This window comes from Loxodonta africana, chromosome 19 (genome assembly GCF_030014295.1).
Source record: "Loxodonta africana isolate mLoxAfr1 chromosome 19, mLoxAfr1.hap2, whole genome shotgun sequence".
Lineage (NCBI taxonomy): Eukaryota > Metazoa > Chordata > Mammalia > Proboscidea > Elephantidae > Loxodonta > Loxodonta africana.
Genome location: NC_087360.1, coordinates 44,363,637 through 44,384,048, shown reverse-complemented (window position 1 = coordinate 44,384,048; position 20,412 = coordinate 44,363,637). Strand labels below are relative to the sequence as shown.

Here is a 20,412-nt window from a genome sequence, read left to right as displayed (position 1 = left end):
CAACTTGAACTTGCTTATGAGCAATTAATGTTCTCTTCAGCAGTCGGCCCCTGGCCTTGCTCTGACTGATGATATTGAGCTTTTCCATCGTCTCTTTCCACAGATGTACTTAATTTGATTCCTGTGTATTCCCTCTGGTGAGGTTCACGTGTATAGTTGCCGTTTATGTTGGTGAAAAAAGGTACTTGCAATAAAGAAGTCATTGGTTTTGCAAAATTTTATCATGTGATCTCCGGAATACTTTCATCACCAAGGGCATATTTTCCAACTACCAATCTTTCTTCTTTGTTTCCAATTTTCACATTCCAATCACCAGTAATTATCAATGCATCCTGATTGCATGTACGATCAATTTCAGGCTACAGATGGGGGTAAAAATCTTCAATTTGTTCATCATTGGCCTTAGTGGCTGATGCATAAATTTGAATAATAAGAGTATTAACTGGGCTTCCTTGTAGGTGTATGGGTATTATCCTATCACTGACAACTTGTACTTCAGGGTAGATCTTGAAATGTTTTTTCTGATGATGAATGCAACACCATTCCTCTTCAAGTTGTCATTCCCAGCATAGTAGACCAATGATGGTCCGATTCAGAATGGCTAACACCAGTCCATTTCTGCTCACTAATGCCTAGGATATCAATAAGCATGTGCTCCATTTAATTTTTGACAATTTCCAGTTTTCCCAGATTCATGCTTCGTACATTCCATTTTCTGATTATTAATGGATGTTTGCAGCTCTTTCTTCTCATTTTGAGTCATGCCACATCAGCAAATGAAGGTCCTGAAAGCTCGATTCCATCCACATCATTAAGCTGGACTCTGCTTTGAGGAGGCAGATCTTCCTCAGTCGTCTTTTGAGTGCCCTCCAACCTGAGGGGCTGATCTTCTGGCAGTATATCAGACAATGTTCCACTGCTATTCATAAGGTTTTCATTGGCTAATCTTTTCCAGAAATAGATTGCCAGGTCCTTCTTCCTAGTCTGTCTTAGTCTGGAAGCTCAGCTGAGACCTGTCTGCCATGGGTGACCCTGCTGGTATTTGAATATCAGTGGTATAGTTTCCAGTATCACTGCAGCACAAAAGCCCCCACAGTATGACAAACTGACAGACATGTGGGGGTTAAGGGTGTGTATGGATGTTGAACAGTCAAATGGATGGACTGTGTTGGTTATCAAGCTGCTGTTTCTCAGATCCAAATCCACCTTTCTATATTCCACTTTGAGTAGAGAAGGTTAAAACCAAAAACCAGACCCATTGCCCTCGAGTCGATCCCTAATCATAGCTACCCTATAGGAAAGAGTAGAACTGCCCCATAGGGGTTCCAAGGAGCACCTGCTGGATTCGAACTGCCGACCTTTTGGTTAGCAGCCATAGGTTAGGACTCTACAAATCATGTTTCTCTTTTGACAGCTAGCCACCTGTTAAATGTTGCCAATGGGGAAGTGGACACTAGAGGGAAGTCAGGAATAGAGAAATAAAAGACTGACTTACTCCTTTCCATTTGCTTGGTGTTCCTTTAGTGTCACCCTAGCTCTTCATCTAGGCAGTATCAGTTGATCGCAGTTTCTAGTTTTTTTCCATACTTCCAGAACCATCATCCTTCCTCAGATATATCAGAATCAACTGGCCATAATGCCATCTGCTTTATTTCTCAGAGGTCTAGTCCCTTATAGGGCTAGGTCTCAGCTCCAGGAAGTCCTTCCTCTCAGTTTCTCAAGTACCATTAAAGCTAGTAATAGCTACTTCCTGTAGTTCTATTTCTGTGTTACCTTAGTGTTTCCCTTTTCATTTTCTCCATTCTCTAATACTTGCTTAGCCAATTCTTTTTATTAAATTATGTCTTTTAAAATAACATATGTTTTCTATTTTCCTGACAAAACGTTAACTGATACATACAGAAGGGATCAATCATACTTCTCAGGAAATGAGCAGTAACTACCTTAAGCCCAAGCTGAGTTCTTTGGGCTCTATGATAAATAGTATAACATAGAAATAGGTATTTTTTAAATTGTTACCCATTTTCCAAGCAAGGCTCTTCTTTCTTCAAATACCTACAATAAGTAAAATGAATAGGATGATTTCATACATTATGGTTCAAAATACCCATCACAAGAAAAAAAAACAAAAAACCAAACCCAGTGCTGTCGGGTCGATTCCGATGCATAGCGACCCTGTAGGACAAAGTAGAACTGCCCCATAGGGCTTCTAAGGAGCGCCTGGCGGATTCAAACTGCCAAGCCTTTGGTTAGCAGCCGTAGCACTTAACTACTACGCCACCAGGGTTTCCGCATTACAAGAAAGACATGACTAAAGTAGCAGTGAATAAATATTCAGTGTTTTCACTGAGTACAAAAAGGCAAAGTTCATTCCTCAGAAGATATTTACTTATTTTTTTTACCTGTGTAAGGTTTTTTCCCCCGTATCTCCAATATTCTATACGGGAATCTCCAAGTTTCTCCATGTAGAATAATTAATATTAAAGAAGTAATAATTTTTGAAGACAAGAAATAATTTTAAAAATAGAATTGAAAAGAGAAATCATTTTTAGAATTTGAAAGGAGATGAAAAGAATAACAAGGAGAAAAGAGAAAAATGGAGAGCTCCTCTAAAATGCATCATATCAATGGTATGGGAACGTGCAAAATTTATGAACTAGCAGCTCTATTTTTACACTTTAGTGTGTACACATATTAGTGGGTGTACAATGTATATCACTGTGAACTGAAACTGAACCTGCTGCTGTCGAGTCAATATCACTGTAGGATTAGAAATCTGTATGTATGCACCTCTGGACTTACAACTAAGTGTTTATCTTCATAGGTTTATTATCATATACTATTTGGGTCAAAAGTCATGGTATATCTCCAGTGTAGAGTACTCTACATAGTAAATTACAGGCACTCAGGTTTGTTGAGTTGAATTGAATGTGATTGTGAGAATGAATATCCTTATGTATGTATAAGTAAAACGTGAGGGTATTTATACATTGGTGCGTAGGTGTTTTTCTGAGCATTAGTGCATATGTGTATTTGAGTGAGTGAGGACGGGAAGATTAACATGAGTATGTTTGGCAGAGGAGGCGTAATGGAGAAAGGAAGCAAGTGAGAGTATGTAACGAACATATGTGAATGCCTTCCTTGCTCTGCGCGTATACGCTGTCAGTTTTCAAAATTAGAACTGCTGTTTTTCCCTTCCTCTTGGCATTACCTAAATTCTAGCATTATAAGAAAGTTTCTACTTGGAGAGGCAGCTCAGGCCTATGTTTTCCCTTTTTGTGGAGGAGGATGGAGAGCTGGTTTTATGCTTCCAATAGATTACACTTTCCTTCCTTTCTTAGACTCTCAAACTCTCATTTCAAAGAACATACAAAATGGGGATTGAAATATTTAGTTTAACAACAACTTCTGGGACAGTGAAATGTCAGTTTTCCTTCTGGCCATGGAATGTCAAATATCATATATAGACACTTTTTGAACATTTCAGAAGAATTAAAAAGCTAATTCCCTCACTAATTAAATGCCAACTGGGCTACTCACCAAAAAAGACCAAACCCATTGCCATCGAGTCGATTCCAACTCATAGCAGCCCTATAGGACAGGGCAGAACTGCCCCAAAGGGTTTCCAAGGCTGAAATCTTTACTGAAGCAGACTGCCACATTTTTCTCCATGGAGCAGCTGGTAGGTTTGAACTGCTGACCTTGCAGTTAGCAGCCAAGCACTTTAACCATTGTACCATCAGGGCACCTCGTTCTGGGCTATAAGGACCTTCAAATAAACTGCAACAGATAAACTCAGAATTTATAGATGAATATAGAATAAAACCTATAGAATGCAGATTAAAAAATTTGGATCCAAAAGTTTCCTAAACACTTTTTCTCTATCTATCCAAATTCTATCAATTATCCATTGACAAGTCATCAGCACCACCACTTTTCTGATGCCCAATCATCTCTCTCCTCTAAACTCTTCGTGTATAGTCCATGTTCCAACACATAGCCTATACAGTATTTTTTATGCTCTCTGGTTATTTTTATTAATTTTATCTTGCTGCTTAGATTACAATCATTTTCTCTTACATGCTCCATAGAACCAGCAAGCACAGGTTCCATGGTAGGTCCTCAATAAACATATGCTGATGGAACAGAAAGAGGCTTTGGAAATCATAGAATTTTAGAGTTAAAAGGAATACTACAGATCTTTTTGCTCAATCCCCTTATTTTATAGAAGATAAACAGAGTCCCAAACAGGAAATATTTACAGATTAAAACAAAAGATCACTGGTTCCAGACTATTCAGCTCAACACTGCACTTAGTTCCTCACTAGAATTTTCCCTATACTGACCTCCAGCCCTTTATTATCAATGGACTTCTGCCCTAGTTTTGGTCTGGCAGTGGAAAGAAGATAAGGTTAGGTTCTGAGACCACAATCCAGCTTTCAAAAGGATGCTGGGAGGCACCACTACAGTGTCCAAAGATGGTGTGGAACACTGGAAACAAAGGGCTACTGACTTGAAAGGGACAGAGCAGTCAGAAAGAAGGTAGTAGGAAAGAAATAAGGGTGGGAGGATGGGGAGTGCCATTCAGGCTAAAGTCATAATCTTGAGAGAGTCAGTCAAAGACCAAAGACTAAATAGAGTGAAAGCATATCCAGTTCTTCCCCCGAATGCATCTAGAACCAAGTAGAAACTGATCGTGGTGAAGGGGTAGAAGAGAAATAGACTGGAAATCAGGAGCCCTCAGTTCTGGTTCTACCCTTGACTAGAAATATAATTTTGGCAAATTATTTAACTGCCAGGTCCTCAGTCAGACTTACAGTCTTATATTCTCTGGTTTGAAAAAGTTTTCATCCCCAAAATTTGCAATCAGTTTCTTCATCTTAAAGAGCTGGAAAACAAAATATCCATTCAAAATGGAAATATTTAAATAGATCTTCTCTTACAAACTGCTACAGTCTGTTTATATCACAGTTTACTCAGAGCCTGCTGTTTAGTCAAAATTCTATGGCTGTTATTTTAAGACTGTTGACACTGCAGACACATATTTCACCATGTGACATCATTATAGTGTTGGAGTAAGACAACATTTAGGGGATCCTAAATTATAATTTAACCATGGTAACTTGGTGCTTGTTCTCAAAACACCCTTTTAACACATACTGTACTAAATGTATAAACCATACTCTGAAAGAAATGTTCATCACTATCAATCAAAACTCTAGATGGCAAAGAAATATATACTTTTAAAACATTTCTCCTCTCAAAATTCACAATGTCTGAATTATTTTGTAATCTGATACACTTGCCTCTGCTGATGACACTTCGTTTTAGTAATCTAAATTTGCATTCAGTCTCTTTGCTTAGAGCCTGCTGTGAAGTCAATATCCTGTTACTCTTTTTTTTTTTTTATAACTTTTATTAAGCTTCAAGTGAACGTTTACAAATCCAATCAGTCTGTCACATATAAGTTTACATACATCTCACTCCCTACTCCCACTTGCTCTCCCCCTCTTGAGTCAGCCCTCTCAGTCTCTCCTTTCTTGACAATTTTGCCGGCTTCCCTCTCTCTCTATCCTCCCATCCCCCCTCCAGACAAGAGTTGCCAACACAATCTCAAGTGTCCACCTGATATAATTAGCTCACTCTTCATCAGCGTCTCTTTCCCACCCGCTGACCAGTCCCTTTCATGTCTGATGAGTTGTCTTCGCGGATGGTTCCTGTCCTGTGCCAACAGAAGGTCTGGGAAGCATGGCCGCCGGGATTCCTCTAGTCTCAGTCAGACCATTAAGTTTGGTCTTTTTATGAGAATTTGGGGTCTGTATCCCATTGATCTCCTGCTCCCTCAGGGGTCCTCTGCTGTGCTCCCTGTCAGGGCAGTCATCGATTGTGGCCGGGCACCAACTAGTTCTTCTGGTCTCAGGATGATGTAGGTCTCTGGTTCATGTGGCCCTTTCTGTCTCTTGGGCTCTTAGTTGTCGTGTGGCCTTGGTGTTCTTCATTTTCCTTTGCTCCAGGTGGGTTGAGACCAATTGATGCATCTTAGATGGCCGCTTGTTAGCATTTAAGACCCCAGACGCCACATTTCAAAGTGGGATGCAGAATGATTTCATAATAGAATTATTTTGCCAATTGACTTAGAAGTCCCCGAAAACCATGTTCCCCAGACCCCCGCGCTTGCTCCGCTGACCTTTGAAGCATTCATTTTATCCCGGAAACTTCTTTGCTTTTGGTCCAGTCCAATTGAGCTGACCTTCCATGTATTGAGTGTTGTCTTTCCCTTCACCTAAAGCAGTTCTTATCTACTGATTAATCAATAAAAAACCCTCTCCCACCCTCCCTCCCTCCCCCCCTCGTAACCACAAAAGTATGTGTTCTTCTCAGGTTTACTATTTCTCAAGATTTTATAATAGTGGTCTTATACAATATTTGTCCTTTTGCCTCTGACTCATTTCACTCAGCATGATGTCTTCCAGGTTCCTCCATGTTATGAAATGTTTCAGAGATTCATCACTGTTCTTTATCGATGTGTAGTATTCCATTGTGTGAATATACCACAATTTATTTAACCATTCATCCGTTGATGGACACCTTGGTTGCTTCCAGCTTTTTGCTATTGTAAACAGAGCTGCAATAAACATGGGTGTGCATATACCTGTTTGTATGAAGGCTCTTGTATCTCTAGGGTATATTCCCAGGAGTGGGATTTCTGGGTTGTATGGTAGTTCTATTTCTAACTGTTTAAGATAACGCCAGATAGATTTCCAAAGTGGTTGTACCATTTTACATTCCCACTAGCAGTGTATAAGAGTTCCAATCTCTCCGCAGCCTCTCCAACATTTATTATTTTGTGTTTTTTGGATTAATGCCAGCCTTGCTGGTGTGAGATGAAATCTCATCGCAGTTTTAATTTGCATTTCTCTAATGGCTAATGATCGAGAGCATTTTCTCATGTATCTGTTAGCTGCCTGAATATCTTCTTTAGTGAAATGTGTGTTCATATCCTTTGCCCACTTCTTGATTGGGTTGTCTTTTTGTGGTTGAGTTTTGACAGAATCATGTAGATTTTAGAGATCAGGCGCTGGTCGGAGATGTCATAGCTGAAAATTCTTTCCCAGTCTGTAGGTGGTCTTTTTACTCTTTTGGAGAAGTCTTTAGATGAGCATAGGTGTTTGATTTTTAGGAGCTCCCAGTTATCGGGTTTCTCTTCATCATTTTTGGTAATGTTTTGTATTCTGTTTACACCTTGTATTGGGGCTCCTAGGGTTCTCCCAATTTTTTCTTCCATGATCTTTATCGTTTTAGTCTTTATGTTTAGGTCTTTGATCCACTTGGAGTTAGTTTTTGTGCATGGTGTGAGGTATGGGTCCTGTTTCATTTTTTTGCAAATGGATATCCAGTTATGCCAGCACCATTTGTTAAAAAGGCTATCTTTTCCCCAATTAATTGACACTGGTCCTTTGTCAAATATCAGCTGCTCATACGTGGATGGATCTATGTCTGGGTTCTCAATTCTGTTCCATTGGTCTATGTGCCTGTTGTTGTACCAGTACCAGGCTGTTTTGACTACTGTGGCTGTATAATAGCTTCTGAAGTCAGGTAAAGTGAGGCCTCCCACTTTCTTCTTCTTTTTCAGTAGTGCTTTGCTTATCCGGGGCTTCTTTCCCTTCCATATGAAATTGGTGATTTGTTTCTCTATCCCCTTAAAATATGACATTGGAATTTGGATTGGAAGTGCGTTAAATGTATAGATGGCTTTTGGTAGAATAGACATCTTTACTATGTTAAGTCTTCCTATCCATGAGCAGGGTATGTTTTTCCACTTAAGTATGTCCTTTTGAATTTCTTGTAGTAGAGCTTTGTAGTTTTCTTCGTATAGGTCTTTTACATCCTTGGTAAGATTTATTCCTAAGTATCTTATCTTCTTGGGGGCTACTGGGAATGGTATTGATTTGGTTATTTCCTCTTTGGTGTTCTTTTTGTTGATGTAGAGGAATCCAGGTGATTTTTGTATGTTTATTTTATAACCTGAGACTCTGCCAAACTCTTCTATTAGTTTCAGTAGTTTTCTGCAGGATTCCTTAGGGTTTTCTGTGTATATAATCATGTCATCTGCAAATAGTGATAACTTTACTTCTTCCTTGCCAATCCGGATACCTTTTATTTCTTTGTCTAGCCTAATTGCCCTGGCTAGGACTTCCAGCACGATATTGAATAAGAGCGGTGATAAAGGGCATCCTTGTCTGGTTCCCGTGCTCAAGGGAAATGCTTTCAGGTTCTCTCCATTGAGAGTGATATTGGCTGTTGGCTTTGCATAGATGCCCTTTATTATGTTGAGGAATTTTCCTTCAATTCCTATTTTGGTAAGAGTTTTTATCATAAATGGGTGTTGCACTTTGTCAAATGCCTTTTCTGCATCAATTGATAAGATCATGTGGTTTTTGTCTTTTGTTTTATTTATGTGATGGATTACATTAATGGTTTTTCTGATATTAAACCAGCCTTGCATACCTGGTATAAATCCCACTTGATCATGGTGAATTATTTTTTTGATGTGTTGTTGGATTCTATTGGCTAGAATTTTGTTGAGGATTTTTGCATCAATGTTCATGAGGGATATAGGTCTATAATTTTCTTTTTTTGTAATGTCTTTACCTGGTTTTGGTATCAGGGAGACGGTGGCTTCATAGAATGAGTTGGGTAGTATTCCGTCATTTTCTATGCTTTGCAATACCTTCAGAAGTAGTGGTGTTAACTCTTCTCTGAAAGTTTGGTAGAACTCTGCAGTGAAGCCGTCCGGGCCAGGGATTTTTTTTGTTGGGAGTTTTTTGATTACCGTTTCAATCTCTTTTTTTGTTATGGGTCTATTTAGTTGTTCTACTTCTGAATGTGTTAGTTTAGGTAGGTAGTGTTTTTGCAGGAATTCATCCATTTCTCCTAGGTTTTCAAATTTGTTAGAGTACAATTTTTCATAATAATCTGATATGATTCTTTTAATTTCATTTGGTTCTGTTGTGATGTGGTCCTTCTCGTTTCTTATTCGGGTTATTTGTTTCCTTTCCTGTATTTCTTTAGTCAGTCTAGCCAATGGTTTATCAATTTTGTTAATTTTTTCAAAGAACCAGCTTTTGGCTTTGTTAATTCTTTCAATTGTTTTTCTGTTCTCTAATTCATTTAGTTCAGCTCTAATTTTTATTATTTGTTTTCTTCTGGAGCCTGATGGATTCTTTTGTTGCTCACTTTCTATTTGTTCAAGTTGTAGGGACAGTTCTCTGATTTTGGCTCTTTCTTCTTTTTGTATGTGTGCATTTATCGATATAAATTGGCCTCTGAGCACTGCTTTTGCTGTGTCCCAGAGGTTTTGATAGGAAGTATTTTCATTCTCGTTGCTTTCTATGAATTTCCTTATTCCCTCCTTGATATCTTCTATAACCCAGTCTTTTTTCAGGAGGGTATTGTTCATTTTCCAAATATTTGATTTCTTTTCCCTAGTTTTTCTGTTATTGATCTCTAGTTTTATTGCCTTGTGGTCTGAGAAGATGCTTTGTAATATTTTGATGTTTTGGACTCTGCAAAGGTTTGTTTTATGACCTAATATGTGGTCTATTCTAGAGAATGTTCCATGTGCGCTAGAAAAAAAGTATATTTTGCAGCAGTTGGGTGGAGAGTTCTGTATAAGTCAATGAGGTCAAGTTGGTTGATTGTTGTAATTAGATCTTCCGTGTCTGTATTGAGCTTCTTACTGGATGTCCTGTCCTTCTCCGAAAGTGGTGTGTTGAAGTCTCCTACTATAATTGTGGAGGTATCTATCTCACTTTTCAATTCTGTTAAAATTTGATTTATGTATCTTGCAGCCCTGTCATTGGGTGCATAAATATTTAATATGGTTATGTCTTCCTGATCAATTGTCCCTTTTATCATTATATAGTGTCCTTCTTTATCCTTTGTGGTGGATTTAAGTCTAAAGTCTATTTTGTCAGAAATTAATATTGCTACTCCTCTTCTTTTTTGCTTATTGTTTGCTTGATATACTTTTTTCCATCCTTTGAGTTTTAGTTTGTTTGTGTCTCTAAGTCTAAGGTGTGTCTCTTGTAGGCAGCATATAGATGGATCGTGTTTCTTTATCCAGTCTGTGACTCTCTGTCTCTTTATTGGTGCATTTAGTCCATTTACATTCAGGGTAATTATAGATAAATAAGTTTTTAGTGTTGTCATTTTGATGCCTTTTTATGTGTGTTGTTGACAAATTCATTTTTCCACATACTTTTTTGTGCTGAGGCGTTTTTCTTAGTAAATTGTGAGATCCTCATTTTTATAGTGTTTGACTTTATGTTAGTTGAGTCGTTACGTTTTTCTTGGCTTTTATCTTGAGTTATAGAGTTTTTATACCTTTTTGTGGTTACCTTATTATTATTTTTTTTTATTATTTACCCCTATTTTTCTAAGTAAAAACCTAACTTGTATCGTTCTATATCGCCTTGTATCACTCTCCATATGGCAGTTCAATGCCTCCTGTATTTAGTCCCTCTTTTTGATTATTGTGATCTTTTACCTATTGACTTCCATGATTCCCTGTTATGTGTATTTTTTTTTTTTAATTAATCTTAATTTGTTTGTTTTTGTGATTTCCCTATTTGAGTTGATATCAGGACGTTCTGTTTTGTGACCTTGTGTTGTGCTGATATCTGATATTATTGGTTCTCTGACCAAACAATATCCTTTAGTATTTCTTGTAGCTTTGGTTTGGTTTTTGTAAATTCTCTAAACTTGTGTTTGTCTGTAAATATCTTAATTTCGCCTTCATATTTCAGAGAGAGTTTTGCTGGATATATGATCCTTGGCTGGCAGTTTTTCTCCTTCAGTGTTCTGTATATGTCGTCCCATTCCCTTCTTGCCTGCATGGTTTCTGCTGAGTAGTCTGAACTTATTCTTATTGATTCTCCCTTGAAGGAAACCTTTCTTTTCTCCCTGGCTGCTTTTAAAATTTTCTGTTTATCTTTGGTTTTGGTGAGTTTGATGACAATATGTCTTGGTGTTTTTCTTTTTGGATCAATCTTAAATGGGGTTCGATGAGCATCTTGGATAGATATCCTTTCGTTTTTCATGATGTCAGGGAAGTTTTCTGTCAGGAGTTCTTCAACTATTTTCTCTGTGTTTTCTGTCTCCCCTCCCTGTTCTGGGACTCCAATCACCCGCAGGTTATCCTTCTTGATAGAGTCCCACATAATTCTTAGGGTTTCTTCATTTTTTTTAATTCTTTTATCTGATTTTTTTTCAGCTATGTTGGTGTTGATTCCCTGGTCCTCCAGATGTCCCAGTCTGCATTCTAATTGCTTGAGTCTGCTCCTCTGACTTCCTATTGCATTGTCTAATTCTGTAATTTTATTGTTAATCTTTTGGATTTCTACATGTTGCCTCTCTATGGATTCTTGCAACTTATTAATTTTTCCACCATGTTCTTGAATAATTTTTTTGAGTTCTTCAACAGTTTTATCGGTGTGTTCCTTGGCTTTTTCTGCAGTTATCCTAATTTCATTTGTGATATCTTTAAGCATTCTGTAAATTAGTTTTTTATATTCTGTATCTGATAATTCCAGGATTGTATCTTCATTTGGGAAAGATTTTGATTCTTTTGTTTGGAGGGTTGGAGAAGCTGTCATGGTCTGCTTCTTTAAGTGATTTGATATGGATTGTTGTCTCCGAGCCATCACTGGGAAACTAGTTTTTCCAGAAAATCCGCTAAAAAAAAAATGCAGTCAGATCCCTATCAGAGTTCTCCCTCTGGCTCAGGCTATTCGAATGTTAATGAAGCCGCCTGGGGAGGGTGGGGGAGGGAACAGTGAGATAGGAGAGTAGCACCTCAGAATATAGCCAGAGTTGCTTGTCTTGCTTGGAATGACTATTATATCTGAGATTCCCGCAGGCGCGTCGCCTATGTGCGCTGGCTGTGTGGAGATTGCCCGGGGGGTCTGGCCCGCTGGAGTCACGGTCAGATCCTCTGCTTCCAGCCCCATGCCCAGCGTCAAGGCTCCCCTACTGGGACGGTGCACTCTCGACTCCAAAATCAGTCGCTGCCTCCCGGGGACTTCTCGTCCCTCCAGCGGCTGTGCCGCCTCTGCGAACCAGTTGGGCCGCCTTCCGGGGTTAGTTCAGATGGGTGGAGCAGCTCCCCGTGCTTGTGCTGTGACCGAGTGCCCCGGCTGGGATGCTGTTCTCCCCGCTCCAATACCAGTCGCTGCCTCCCGGGGACTTCCCTTACCGGCTGCGTCCCACGCCGCCCGCGTGACCCAGCTGGGCCCCTTCCCGGGGTTAGTTCAGGGGGGTGGAGCAGCTCTCCGTGCTTATGCCGTACCTGCGTCCAGTCCAAAACCCGGCCGGACGGTTCTCCGGCTGGGACGCTGCTCTTCCTGCTCCAAGACCAGTCACTGCCTCCCGGGGACTTCTCCTACCGGCTGCGTCCCACGCCGCCCGCGGAACCGGCTGGTCCCCCTCCCGGGGTTTGTTCAGGGGGGTGGAGCAGCTCTCTGTGCTTGTGCCGTACCTGACTGGTACGCTGGCTCCAGGCTCTGGAAACAATCGCTGCTTCCCCGTATTCGTTCTCCGTCTCTAAATCTGTGTTTGTTGTTCAGGGTTTCGTAGATTGTTATGTATGTGATCGATTCACTTGTTTTTCCGTGTCTTTGTTGTAAGAGGGATCCGAGTTAGCGTCTGCCTAGTCCGCCATCTTGGCTCCGCCTCCTCAAAATCCTGTTACTCTTAATCTAGTCTGAGATAGTTACATATTTCACGTTTTACTACAGGATAGAAGAAAGACAAAATTTAAATAAAAAACTGATCATTGTTGGCAAATATATTAGAAGTGTAGAAAACTCTTTGAAATTATTGTACAGATACCTTCTGGTCATCTGTATCCTGGGGCATCTATTTTTAATCTCTTTTACACAGTCAGAATGTTAGGTCTGGAAGAGACTTTCAAAGTCATCTGATCCAAGGCACTCATTTTACAAAGTAGTAAAGCAAAGCCCAGAAAAGTTAAGTGACTTACTGAGTGATGTGGCAAATTATTGGTCAAGCTGATCTTGACCAAGAGCTTTCAATTCCCAGAGTTATTATTCTTTGTTTGATTTTGTTTATATTTGCTTTTTAAATTTGAAATATTATCGCATTGTATAAACTAAAAAATAAAACCTCTTCCTTTTTACAGACCCCCCAGTGCCCATTCAGCTCTTTGCAGGAAACCTCTATTAATACACCTTCTCCTCACTTATCAACTATCTCGTTATCCGACATCTAGCATTTAGGGCAATAGTAAAACACTTACTATCCAACAATTTTTTACATTAACAATATAAGTCTGGCAGTAATGAAGGTATGAGGCGAGAGTAATGCTGGCTGTGATGGTCAAGGTTATGTGTCAACTTGGCTGGGCCATGGTTCTCAGTGGTTTGGGAGTTAAGTAATTATATGATCTGGCAGTTGTATAATGATGTAAGGAACTCTGGTGGTGTAGTGGTTAAAGCATTTGGCTGCTAACCAAAAAAAAAAACAAAAAGGATCAGCAGTTCAAACCCACCAGCTGCTCCATGGTAGAAAGATGTGCAGTCTGCTTCTGAAAAGATTTACAGCCTTGGAAACCCAATGGGGCAGGTCTACTCTGTCCTATAGTGTCTCTATGAGTCAGAGTCAGCTCAATGGCAGTGAGTTGGTAGGTGGGTAATGACGTAATTTGGCAGATGTATTGATGTAGTAGTCATCCTCCATTTTGTGACCTGATGTGGTCATCCTCTATTTTTGCATAATGCTGATTTTCACATAACAACCTGGTCTTTGGAAACTAACCATGTCATTAAGTGAGGAGTAGGTGTAGTATGGTGTATGTATCTACAAATTCTTTGTGTGTTTATATACATTTATACACATACATACGTGTGTATACACAATCATTAAAAAATAATTTTATTTCAAGCTAGAACTTAACTAAACCCAAAAGTAATTTTTTTACATAAAATGGGAGTTTTGAACAATAAACATTGCCTCCAAAAATCATCATTAAATTTGACAGAATCTATTTTTTTTTTTTTATTGAAGAACCAAGATAAGAAAATGCAATGATTGCTCTCATATACTACCTCAATTTCCCTTTTGAACTGAAGGGTGTATTCCATCGCCTGTTAGGAGTGTTTCTGGCTGACTGTCCTCAGCTTGAGAGAGCAGCCTCGTCCAAGGTCATGCCTTTTGGTGGGTAGCTTGCATTCACTGAATGGTCAATGTGGAAGTATACAAGCCAAGCCCCCTTGCCGCAATGTAAGACAACCCTGCAAAATCATGCCAGCTTCAGAGTGCCCTATGGGGTCAGCAGAGGTCTTTGTTGAGACTGCATCACAGCCCAGCTTCCTCCCCTGCCCAAACCTATGTATTCTGTCCCTACCCCAGTGTTGATCCTGAGAGACCTTCCGGGCAAGTATCCTGCATGCTAATCTCTGTCTCAATCAGCTTTTCTAGTAATCTAACCTGTGATGGGCAGTCAGGCAATTTTTGGCTAGTAAAGCACTTCTCCACAGCTGTCGATCAAAATAACTATGTTTTCAAAGAAAAATTCTGAAAACAGGGGCATTTCAACAAATAAATATTTCAATTCAAGTCACTTTTTCACACGTGTGTGTAAAACCTTTACAATTCTATGGGAAACAGATTTCAAAACTAAACATTGAAGTTCTGAGGGGAAAAACCAGATAAACTGTTATATAAACTGTTGGAGAATTAAGAGCATTGTACAAACAGGTGCTCAATAAATAATTGTTGAGCTGAATAAAATGAACTTTCTATAGACCTATTTGATGTTCATGGCTAGAGAAAAGCGGGATTTCTCTCTCTCTTTCTCTGCCTTTCCTTTTGGTTTTTCTGGTCCCTCCTTTCTTTTCTATTTCTCTCCCCTCTTTCCTCATTTCCTTTATCTTTTCCTTTTTAGTCTCTCCCCCTTTTATTTTTCATGATTCCAATCCCTAACCTTGCTCCTCTGCTTCTCTGCCAAAATTGCCCATGTTTCACATCAGAGGAGTAGGTATAGGAAAATACTGATCAAGGGGGGTCAGGATTGGTGATCCAACTTTGCCAAAGGGGTTAACATATCTGTTGGGTTTAGAGAGGTGTGAAGGTTAATTTTATGCATCAACTTGGCTAGGCTCTGATACCTAATTGTTTGGCCAAACACCAGTCCAGTTGTGGTTATGGGGTAGTTACATGTGATTAAATCAGTTGGCCCTAAGTAAAAGCAGATTACCTTCCATAATGTGGGTGGGCCTTAATCAATTAGTTGAAGGCCTTAAGAGCAAAAAGGGAGTTTCCCTAGGGTGTGTTCTGCCTCCATACTATAGATAAATATTCTGGCAGAATTCCCTCACTCTTCTCACAGCCTGACCTAAGGATCTTCGGACACAAGCGCACAGGAATCTCTAGCCTATTGTCTGACATAAAGATTTTTAACTTGCCAGCCCCCACAGTTGTGTGAGCCAATTCCTTAAAATCTCTCTCTCTCTCTCTAGATATAGACAATCTCATTAGTTCTGTTTCCCTAGAGAACCTTAACTAAGACAAAAGGAAAAGGGTCAAATCCAGGCGAACAAAGAAAAAATGTAGGGGCAAGAAGATTAGTCAACAAAGAAGGTGCAGGACAGTATAGCTGAAATGTGACTCCATTTCTATGCTTCAAGAACCATATCAGGCACTGGAGATATGGGGAGAAAAGACAGAATCTCAAATTTTAATCAAATAGAGTGGAGGGAGAAAGTAAGCAGTGAAAGGAGCAAAGAAAAGGAAGCAGAGAGAGGCTTCACAGAGGAAATAACATTTGAATTGAATCTTACAGGAGGCAATGACGAGAGTGTGTGCAAAGGTATGGAGGTGTGAGAGAGCGTGGCTCATCCAGGGAACCACTAGTTTGACTTGGACACAGAATATGAGGAAGCAGCGGCAGGGTTTGGAATTGAGGTAGGCTGAGGTCAAATCATGAAGGGTCCTCAATGCTATGCAGGGGTTTTGTAATTTACTTTTATGCGTGGGGCCATTATCAGACTTAAGCAATTAGATTGGTATTTTACAAAGATTATTCGGGGATCAGAATAGAGGATGGATTGATAGGGAAAGAGGCAGGGAAACCAGTTAAAGTGCTACTACAGTGGTCTGGGCAAAGGGTGATGAGGGTGTGAACTAAGGTATGCGGTGCTGGAGGTGGATGGACATAATGGGTCTGGATGAAGAGCTCTTGGAGGAAGATTCATAGAACTTGAAAACAGATCAGATGTGGGAGTGTGGAAGTATTGGAAGACACTTCTCCGTGGGCTTCTTATACTCCTAGATGTCTTGGTATGTCAGGAATGCAAGGCACTGATCACTATTTGGGCCATTTCTCAGGGTTGTGTTTGTTACAAGGCAACCCTGAGGAATGAGGTTTTATCTCCCTTTAGGACTGAAAGCAGGCTTGCTTACTGCTTACTATGAAAGCAATAGATTCCCCAAGCCCATTGTTTCTTGGCTGTGATGCAAACCACTACATATGTAGTATTTACTCGTGTGTTGTGTCACCCCTGTGGGACTTAGGGGACAAACAGAACCGATGCAAACATAATGCACATGCTACTTGCTGTGTTGTGAATAATAAAGTACTTTGTCTCTGACCTAATAGTCTTGTGTCTTTTATTGTGAAACTGTATTGTTTTCTATTCCATAAGTAACAAGCTAATTTATTACCTTATAAATTGAGTAAGATAAATCCCACACCCAACAGGAAGAAGGAAGATTTCTGGCTTGAGTGACTTGGTGTTAAGTGGTACCTCTCACGGAGGGGCAATGGAAGTGGGGCGGAAGGGCTGGTTTGTAAGAGTAAGATAATGAGGTCAGTTTATACATGGCAGTTTTATTTTATTGCCAACTAGCTGTGGTCCTAATATACAGGTATTAAATAATAGGAGTTACAGACCCTCGGAAACAATCTGTCCCTAACTGAAGCAGAAATGCCCCAGAGATTGGCCAGTCTCACACCCCAGCATGATACTCAGCTTCCCACCCTTTCAACTTTTTGTTGAATGTATTATACTAGAGCTTCCCCAGAAGGCAGGTAGAAAATAAACTTAGAAGAACCTGAGTAATGCAAGGTTCTCAGCTGAGATTTATTCACTTTGTTTGGTTAAATGTACAGCATTACTCAGTGAGCTCAATTCTAACAAGAAACACCTGTCTTCTGAAGGGAACAACTCACAGACCATCCTCTCCTCTCTCATTTCTGGTGGCTTCTAGAGGAGAACCGGTGATGGAAGAAAAAAGGCAGTTGGTTAAGAGAGGAGTGACTGTAGAGGAAAGACGAAATCTAAGACATTTTCTTCTTAGGCAGGTACTCTGTCTATTGCCAGGCTTGCTTGCATGTTGTTGTTGTTGTTAGGTGCCATCGAATCGGTTTCGACTCATAGCGACCCTACGCACAACAGAATGAAACACTTCCTGGTCCTGAGCCATCCTTACAGTCGTTGTTACGGTTGAGCTCGTTGTTGCGGTTGAGCACGTTGTTGCAGCCACTGTGTCAATCCACCTCGTTGAGGGTCTTCCTTTTTTCCGCTGACCCTGTACTCTGCCAAGCATGATGTCCTTCGCCAGGGACTGATCCCTCCTGACAACATGTCCAAAGTATGTAAGACGCAGTCTCGCCATCCTTGCTTCTAAGGAGCATTCTGGTTGTACTTCTTCTAAGACAGACTTGTTTTTTCTTTTGGCAGTCCATGGTATATTCAATATTCTTCACCAGCACCACAATTCAAAGGCATCAATTCTTCTTCGGTCTTCCTTATTCATTGTCCAGCTTTCATATGCATGTGATGCGATTGAAAATACTATGGTTTGGGTCAGGCACACCTTAGTCTTCAAGGTGACATCTTTGCTCTAAAACACTTTAAAGAGGTCCTTTGCAGCTGATTCACCCAATGCAATGAATGCATCTTTTGGTTTCTCGACTGCTGCTTCCAAGGCTGTTGATTGTGGATCCAAGCAAAAGGAAATCCTTAACAACTTTAATCTTTTCTCTGTTTATCATGATGTTGCTCATTGGTCCAGTTGTGAGGATTTTTGTTTTCTTTACGTTGAGCTGAAGCCCATACTGAAGGCTGTGGTCTTTGATCTTCATTAGTAAGTGCTTCAAGTCCTCTTCACTTTCAGCAAGCAAGGTTGTGTCATCTGCATAACGCAGGTTGTTAATGAGTCCTCCTCCAATCCTGATGCCCCGTTCTTCTTCATATAGTCCAGCCTCTCGTATTATTTGCTCAGCATGCAGATTGAATAGGTATGGTGAAAGAATACAACCCTGACGCACACCTTTCCTGCCTTTAAACCAATCAGTATCCCCTTGTTCTGTCCGAACAACTGCCTCTTGATCTATGTAAAGGTTCCACATGAGCACAATTAAGTGTTCTAGAATTCCCATTCTTCACAATGTTATCCATAATTTGTTATGATCCACACAGTCGAATACCTTTGCATAGTCAATAAAACACATGTAAACGTCTTCTGGTATTCTCTGCTTTCAGCCAAGATCCATCTGACATCAGCATTGCTTGCATAGCAAGGGCTTAATAAAAGTTTTTAAACAAATCCTTCATTTTTGCTTTTTAATCCATTAACCAACCAGTTGTTGTCAAGTTGATTCTAAACTCATGGTGACCCCATGCATATCAGAGTAGAACTGTTCTACCAGGGTTTTCGATGGCTGATTTTTCAGAAATACATCAACCCAGCAGACTAAAGGCCAGTAGGCCTTTCTTTCAGAGGCACCTCTCGGTAGATGTGAACCTCCAACCTTTCAGTTAGCAGCTGAGCATGTTAACCGTCTGCACCACACAGGGACTCCTTTTAATTTCGTTACACAATCCTAAACAATTCCTATTCATATTCTGATAACCAAAATGATAATGCTTTTTTTCTTTAAAGCATGGATCCAACTAATAGCTCTGGTCACTTACCTGGTCATTCAAAAGCTGATGGTTTAGGGGTGTCCAGGTACTCATCTTTGTTTGCATTTTGGAACCATCTATGCTTTTTGGTGGTGCAAATGCCATCATGAAATAACTGGATATTCTTCCATAAGAAAAACTACACCTATCAGAAGAAATCAATTATATGATCTTCAGAATACTAAAATTACTAACACCATATAATCTTTTAGTCTGTTGGGGAGGGGTATAGAGGAAGGAGGGAAAGGACATTTATTGGGAGTATTTTATATGCTGTCCAGTTGATTTCAACTCAGAGCAACCCTATAAGACAGAGTAGAACTGCTCCATAGGGTTTCCAAGGCTATAAATCTTTACAGAAACAGATCACATCTTTCTCCTGTGGAGTGGCTAGTGGGTTCAAACCTCTGACCTTTCAGTTAGCAGCTGAACACTTAACCACCGCACCACCAGTGCTCCTTGTTTTATATGTTAGACACTTTATATTTATGCTCAATTAAAGCTCATAACAATCTCGTGAGGTGGTAGATTTTAGCTCATTTTTCAGATGAAGAAAAAGAGGTGAGGTTACATGCCCTGCCCAAGTTACACAGATAGCAAGCGGTGGAACTGGGAAGCAGGCCTAGGTCTGTTTAACTCCATTTCATTTTCATTGGACCATGGAAGGAAATCCAGAATCACTGCCAGCTAGGGACAAACACACTATATTGGTCAGAAAGTATTTTAAATAATTCTCCTGTCTTAACTTACTGGTGTCTAAGTAACAAGGGTTCTAGCCTAATGCCATATTTAAGAAATAGAATGGTGTAATGGATAAAGACAAAGCTTTAGCAATGAACAGATGCGGGTTAATTGAGGGGGGAGGGGATTGGATGTTTTTAGTTGCCCAGTATACAGTCTGTCTTCTTTTGATTAAAGCATTTTAATTTCCATGAGGAATTACTTTTCCATTGTTTAGTCTCCTGGGTTGGTTAATCAAGGTGGCCTGCCTGTTGTCTAGCCGAGAGGTAGTCACGAGACCAAGCTAGATTAGTTGGACTGAAAAGGGATTATCCTTATTTTGTATATGAGGTGGTCATTCAAAGTAGCATTGATGTCCTGAACAGACTATTAAATTCCAGCTACCTTGCCCTTCAGAAATCGTATGTCTTTTATTGTCCATTTTGTGAGCCACTTGATATTTTTGCACTAAATTTCTTCTCTTGTTTAAGTTAGCTGGAATCTGTTTCTGTTGTTTGCAACCAAAAATTTAATCCTGGCTCTAACACTTACTAGCTGTGTAACTCTCTGCACGTTATTTAATCAATCCGAGACTTGGTTTCCTCATCTGTAAAATAAGGATGTATACATATGCCCTAAACTGTTGTGCGAATATTAGAGAAAAAGGGTCTGGCAGAGTGGCTGACAAATAGGTGGCCTCAGT

The 20,412-nt window shown here is 39.9% G+C and overlaps 1 protein-coding gene across 2 annotated transcripts in view; it reads right to left on the bottom strand.

Annotated features, from left to right (window-relative positions):
* The window catches only part of FBXO16 (F-box protein 16), a 167,728-nt gene extending 148,503 nt beyond the window's left edge, over nt 1-19,225 (bottom strand). Inside the window, exons 1-2 of one of the 2 annotated variants that reach the window (XM_064272639.1) lie at nt 18,999-19,225; nt 2,020-2,055 (exon numbers count right to left, since the gene is read on the bottom strand). In XM_064272639.1, coding sequence (XP_064128709.1) covers nt 2,020-2,055; nt 18,999-19,097 — 135 coding nt within the window. In that variant the 5' untranslated portion in view covers nt 19,098-19,225. The remainder of the gene's footprint in view (nt 1-2,019; nt 2,056-18,998) is intronic. The other variant, XM_023550972.2, reaches the window with a different exon arrangement.
* Nucleotides 19,226-20,412: the final 1,187 nt, after the last annotated feature.